The 7210-nt window shown below is 34.3% G+C and overlaps 1 protein-coding gene across 1 annotated transcript; it reads left to right on the top strand.

Moving 5' to 3' along the window:
• On the top strand, positions 1-6595 carry LOC129877758 (protein ZINC INDUCED FACILITATOR 1-like). Its single transcript, XM_055953285.1, has 17 exons — positions 1-218; positions 963-1003; positions 1668-1728; positions 1804-1906; positions 2040-2142; positions 2362-2415; positions 2523-2585; positions 3230-3279; positions 3424-3499; positions 3763-3987; positions 4095-4182; positions 4294-4379; positions 4475-4582; positions 5134-5178; positions 5270-5358; positions 5675-5718; positions 5966-6595. The coding sequence occupies exons 1-17, from the start codon at positions 77-79 to the stop codon at positions 6136-6138; spliced, it is 1551 nt and encodes a 516-aa protein (XP_055809260.1). The 5' UTR covers positions 1-76; the 3' UTR covers positions 6139-6595.
• Positions 6596-7210: the final 615 nt, after the last annotated feature.

Here is a 7210-nt window from a genome sequence, read left to right as displayed (position 1 = left end):
TATATGGATCGATGGATGAATCAATACGTAAGCTTTGCAGAAATTAGTAAAACTTTATCAATTGCAGACGATTCCAATGAAGAAGCAGTTGTTGAAGAAATACGAAGACGACGAAGAAGAAGATTGTCCAGGTTGCAAAGTTGAGCAGTTAAAACGATCAAACACTGGCGTCCCCGTTAAACCTGTTCTCTTCATCTCTGTCGTCACTTTATGCGCATGTATATATGTCACCTCTCTCTCTCTTTTATATATACATTTTTTGTAAAAAAACAATCAAATTTACATATCATCTTAGTCTCAACTTCAATGTCCTTTAATTTCTTGTTTTTTTTTCATTTATCATGATTTATTAGTTTAAAACATGGATAAATGTCATTGTCATTATTGATGGTGCATGGGACTGGAGGATATTTCTAGAGCCATACATATTTTGTATCTTGTTAATGATATTTATAAGTGTGACAATCTGTGGTTCATATATTTGTTTGTCTTTTCTTTACGCCTAGAGCTCTTTGTTAGTGTTAGGAGAACTAGGTTATGTATACTGCATCCCAACAAAGCTTGGCCTACTAGTTATTTCTAAAAGGACAAATGGTAAATGTTTTGACACTACTTTTTTTTCCAGAATAATTTTAATAAATTTTTTGTGTAGTTAATAATTCGACAACATATATATTTTTGTTTAAAAAGTGGAAATTGATTATGATGAGAATTATCTGTATCTTGTAGTGATTCTGGACTATGGTTGCCTTGTTTTTGAGGTTATGAACACGCATGGACAAATTCTAAGACATATTATGCTTATACTTGTGGCATTTTAATTTATTTTCCATCACCAGTAGTTTTGGTTTCACATAAAAACATTGTCATTTGAAGTAATTTCAGAGGTTAAGTTCTTCCATCATTCATCTACTCTCTCACAATTTTCCACTAACATACTTATCTTCTCAAATCTTTTGCAGCTTTGCCGATATCATCTCTCTTCCCTTTCCTCTATTTTATGGTACATATCCATTATCTTACTCATGAGCTTAATCATGTCACTAGAAAGCTTGCATTTCTTAATTAATGTGGTTGATATGGGATACGTTACATACTATATTTAACTTTCTTCACTTACTATAAAAGGTTAGTGCATTAGGCTGCATAAATACAAATGAAGCATAATTAAGAGTTGTCTCTTTGAGCAGCAGAAGAAATTGTATTATGTCAAAGAAGAACACGCTAAACGAAACTATGAATGAAAATGTGGAGAAATCAACTGAATTAGACAGGTACAAGTGTTTGATGTTATGAGATGCACCAATGAACTGTCTCTCTTTGCAAATGAAGGTACTTTTAGTAGTAGTTTAATGTCTCAACAAAACCAGAAAGTCCTACTTTCATTGAAACTAGCATGTTTTTCCAAAATTACCAATCAAATAACTGATTCACCAGCGTAACACATAGAGAAGTTTGAGTTTGAAAAACTCATCATTGAAAGGTGACACCGTATAGTACTAGAAATAAATTGCACATAGAGCTTCTCATGTTAAAACATTTATATTCTACTTCAACCATCTTCCTTGTGTCTTAGTCATTTATAGTTTCATTCTTCTTGACTGTGATTCTTGATCTTTTATTGTCTACACTATGGTTGTGGTGCTATTAAAATTTGACTCGTACAGGTACACGATTTTCACATTGCAGAAAGGGAGGAAGATATTAGTTATTATGCCGGATATTTAGGTCAGTATACCATCCATCATTGCTTCTGAGTAATTTCAGTGTTTTCTCTTCTTACATGTCTATCATTTCTTGAAGGTTCTTCTTTCATGTTGGGAAGAGCTTTGACTTCTATACTTTGGGGAATAATTGCTGATCGTTATGGTCGAAAGCCAGTTGTTGTGATTGGAACAATTACAGTGTTAGTAGTGCTGGTTAATCACACTGTCCTTGTGCATAACATTTGGGTTATGATAAAAAAAATCAGCTATGATTCAATTGTGTAATTTCATTCAAGCTTGTTTTAAATTTCTTATATGAGAAATCAACTGCAGGGTTATATTCAATGCTCTCTTTGGCCTTAGTACCAATTATTGGATGGCTATAGTTACAAGGTTCCTTATAGGCAGTTTGTGCGGAATAATTGGCACAATGCGGGTATGTCTTTACTGCTACTTTATGTGGAATTTCATGTGAGCTATAAGCTTCACATTGTGATTTGCATTCTAAGTTTTTATAGGCCTGTTGGAACTACTTTAGTGCTATCTTTCTTGTGCTCTTCTTTTTATACAATATGAGCATTATTACTGGATGCATTCAACTTTTTTAGTTGTTCAATACCTTAAAACCAATATTCTTTGATTTCAATATCTTCAGGCTTATGCTTCTGAAATTTGCCGAAAAGAGTACCATGCTTTGGGGATATCTGCTGTGAGTTGCTTCGCTCCTTCCTGTCTCTTTTTTCCTTTTAAAAAGCTTTGTTGCATAGCTATGAGATCCTATGTCATAAAATGTTTTTAAACATCTTATTTATTTAGGTAAGCACATCATGGGGGATAGGCTTGGTGATTGGTCCTGCTATCGGAGGTTATCTTGCACAGGTACAGTACTTCTCTCGGTGGAATTGTTGGTGTTAACTTTTACTCTAGTGATGACTGAGAACTATCTCCCTTGAAAGAAGTGTTTCATCTGACTTGATTCATATATGGCATTGGAATAAAATTTACATAATATTTGGTGGTTAGGTAAAAGAATTAGTTTCGGTCACGAGGACTACGAGTAGAAATTATTGCATGATGAAGTTGCAGTAATACAATGCATACTTGTTTAATGTCTTTCCATGATCCGAAATGAAAGATGTGATGAAGGAAATCCTAAGAGGTTCTATCATTGCACTCGTGCAACGGTCACAAGGTGAAACAATTGAATACTCCACCAGATATTGTAACACCTTCACTCATTAGTTAGGAAATTATCCAGGAACAATTTTCAGCCCATTCATGATAACTGACAACTTTTGCATAATAAACTTGCTATAAAACAATGCACCGTTTGGTTAGCGTCTCTTCATGACTTGAACCTGAAAAGATCCCTGAATAGGGGTCCTACTTAGTGTCAAAACCTGCTAAAATAAGCTTTTAGAAGCTCTAGTTCCTGCCTTACTATCTACTTAAAACAGTTTTTGTAATTATTATGAGTACAATTTAGTGACTAACAATTCTTGTGTCACTTATGTTGTTTCTAGCCTGCAGAAAAATATCCCAGCATATTTTCCAAAGAATCCTTTTTTGGGAGGTAAGCGATGTTCTTCCTGTTTTGTACATTTAACTACTCTCGACTTTCTATATTGAGAAGATTTTGGTCTGGTTCTATTTGATTTTTTTAATGGTTATTTTCATACCATTTAAGAAGTTTATTTGTTTGTTCTCTACCTTGCAGATTCCCATATTTTTTACCTTGTCTTTTGATATCAGTCTTTGCATTAGCTGCAACAGTAATGTCCTTTTGGCTTCCGGTATGACTTCTAGTCTTATATATACTTATGTTCTCATTTTAAGTGCCATCTAGGCTTTCCTCCATACATATCTTTCCTGTTGGCTTAACTCGTGATAATATTCCATAGCGAAGAACATAATATGTACTCTTTAAAATCATTTGTTGTCTTCCATAACATGAACTAAAGAATTTGACATAGCTAATTCACTGTAAAACACATAGGACCAGATTTTGATTAACTGAAACAGTTTCTGCAGTTTGACTACTTCTAACACGTTGCAGGAGACACTTCACAAGCATAAAAAAATAAAGAAAGATAAAAATAGCTTTCAAGATGTTGTTGAAGGAACTCCAGATGAATCAAATGGTTTAAATGTGTCTCAGAACATGAACCATTCTGAACGCGAAGCCTCGAGTTCAAAAAAAAGCCTTCTGAAGAATTGGCCCTTAATGTCTTCTATTATTGTCTACTGTGTATTCCAGCTCCACGATATAGCCTATTTGGAGGTAATTTATTTTTCTTTTAAAAATCATTTTAATGGGAAAACTGGAAGTCAAAGAAACTTAGCTTGAACAAACTTGTCAATATATCTTACGATCGTGTGCTTTTCCAGATATTTTCACTTTGGGCAGTTAGTCCAAGGACCCTTGGGGGTTTAAGCTTCACAACTTCTGATGTTGGACAAGTTCTTGCCATCACAGGTATTAAGACATAGCCCAAATCTCTTCAGGACAATTTGCCTTGTGTATTATAAAGCTTTTTAGGCAGACTATAATCTGAAAATACTACTAATCTTTTACATGATCCACCAGGCCTTGGTTTGCTACTCTTTCAGCTGCTTGTTTATCCACTGATGGAAAGGATTACTGGGCCTGTCATGATTTCTCGGATTGGTGCAGTATGCCCCTGACTAAACTGCCGTATCACTTATATTACTACTTCCTGCTAAGCTACCTTTTCACTCAGTTTAAATTGAACTTACTTATCTTTCAGGTTTTAAGCATACCATTGTTGGCAAGCTACCCATATATAGCTTTACTAACTGGTTTTGGCCTCTCCATAATGCTCAACTGTGCATCTATGTTAAAAAATATTCTCTCGGTGAGAACTTTTTCCTTAGATCGAGTTCTTCAGCTTCACGAAGTTATTAATTGATAAAAATTCAATGCAGTGCTTTTGTGAATATCCAGGAGTAGTTGCTAATGGCTTCTTTTTTTCCCATTTTGAATTTAAAATGTTTTTACTCCCACTGTTGGTATTTATGAAGTATGATTCACAAAAATCAATGGTGCATGATGAAGAGGAGAAAGAAATGACCGATTATTTTCCTTCATTCATCTTTTCTCAAGCTTATGTTAGATTTTATGCTTTGTTACACGATGTCTAAGTTTCTTAGTTGAATGTAAATGAGCTGTGTCTTAATTTTCTGGTTCATAATATCTCCTATTTCCTATACATGAAAATTATGAGTAATATGTATTTTTGTATAGCTGCAAACACTTAAGTCTTAGTTCTTTTATGCGAGAAGTGACGTTAGTTTAGCACCAGAATTTCTGCTCATATCTGTTCAATTACCTTTCTTTGGCTTTTGCAGTTTCAGTATCTCAAAGTTTTTTGTTTGGTCTAAGTAGTTATTTTTCATGTTTGATCAGGTATCAATTACAACTGGCTTACTAATCATGCAGAATAGAGCTGTGGTAACTACCTTATACCATCATCATTTTTTTCTTGTTATCCATTTAATAGTGATCAGTAAAGTTCATGCGTGAGTAAAATGTTTAACTTCAGTCCCAGGAGCAAAGAGGAGCTGCCAATGGCATTTCAATGTCCTCAATGTCTCTTTTCAAGACAATTGGCCCAGCAGCCGGGGGCTCATTGTAAGTTGCTAATTTCTCTTTATCGTCTGCAGATCTTCAGGGTCATCTGTGTTCTTATCATGAGATTGTAGTCCCTTGAATTTGCCCTCATGCAAATGAATGTAATGATAGCTCTTATAAGTATATTTGAAAATGCTAGAGTAGCATAGTTATATAATCAGATGTCCATTTTCAGTTTTAGTGAATTCAGGATTGTGTCTATTGGAAATGTATAGGATGTTTGTTTAACTCGAAAGTTAAGGTCTACTGTCTGGCAATCTAGACGTATAGACAAGATTATTTGTCATTGCGCTCTTATGATCTGCAATTTATACAGATTGTCTTGGTCACAACGGCGTCAAGATGCGAATATTCTGCCAGGTAAGTCTATCTAGTTTATTAGATTCAAGCTTGTGACCTTACTCTACTTGAAATTTAAGTGCCAAAACATTCAACTTACAACAAGCACCGATTTCTCTGGCTCCCAGTATATAGCTTTTAGTGACTTGTGAGACAATACTAGTCACTAGTGTACTCTATGTATTATCTGATGGCCTACTTTGATGCACTTCAATACAAAACTTAAGCCCAATAAACTAAACAAAGGCAATGTGATGTTGTAATACAGGTGATCAGTTGGTTTTCTTTGTTCTCAACGTCATTGAGTTGCTCGGCCTACTTCTGACCCTCAGACCCTTTCTGAAAGAACCTGAAGACATCGATATTCAAAAATCAAAACACGACTCTTTGGATCAAGAAAATGGAATGCAAGAGAGGCTCGTGTTAACGGAATTACCCTGAAGTACCAAAATTACAAGTTCAGATGACTTTCAAGATAGCATATCATCTTCAAAGAGTTGAACTAAAGCTTGTTCTCTAGTGAACAAATTCAGGATAATTGATTGTAAACCTCAGTCTCCACCACATTACAGATTTATTAAGCTTGTTCTTAGAAAATAAATGAATGTTTTGAGCCTTATGAATTTATGTGCAAGATGAGTCATAGAATACAAAAACAGGTGAAAAGAAGTGAATTCGTGGAAATGCAGCACAACTTTGGAGTATTATTCAGCTTCATGTTTTTTTGGTTCCCATCGGTGTCTGGAGCCCGTGGAGCCCGACTAAATTCGGATCGCGCACTGCAGGGCCCTTTTGGGAGTGACGCTCAAAGTTCGAACCCGAGATCTCTGGTTAAGAGTAAAGCAGTCTCACCACTGCACCATAACCCATGTTGGTATTCAGCTTCATGCTTGTACTACGTCCGAATGATAATTGTTATAATTTGGAGATTCAAATAATTTTAAACATTTTAAAACTAATTTAAACAAAAAAATATTGTGAAGAATAATACTTTATATGTGATATCTGTCGATGTAAATTTATCTAAAATATAAGAAATTAATGTTCAAATTTCTTATGATAAAAGAATATTGACATTAGTTAATATAACAATGACACAAACTAAAGCGAACACAAAGAAAAATATCATATTTTTTACATCTACAACTATTAATTTTCACCTAAATAAACATCTAAATAATTAATATACTACTAATCATCAAATTTACAATAATAGAACTGGAGTTCCAGTTCTATGTTTCACTCTTAATCAAAGATGTAGGTATGAAGAAAATCTTGTTGAGAATGTCACTCTTAAATGAATTGTGTAGTGCACGATCCAAATTTAGTTGAAATCCAAAAAATTAAACTAAGGTACCGTTTGGCCCGAAAATTTTTTGGGAAAAACTTGGAAAGAATTAGAGCCCGTTTGGATTGGCTTTAAGTTGGTCAAAACCAACTTAAAGCCCATTTTTAGCTTTTGGACGTGTTTGCCTAATGCTGACTTTAAGCCATAAAGTTCTTAAAGTCAGTC

This window comes from Solanum dulcamara, chromosome 12 (assembly GCF_947179165.1).
Source record: "Solanum dulcamara chromosome 12, daSolDulc1.2, whole genome shotgun sequence".
Classification (NCBI taxonomy): domain Eukaryota; kingdom Viridiplantae; phylum Streptophyta; class Magnoliopsida; order Solanales; family Solanaceae; genus Solanum; species Solanum dulcamara.
The sequence above is the reverse complement of the archived record's forward strand: the minus strand, read 5'-3'. Positions and strand labels throughout refer to the sequence as shown.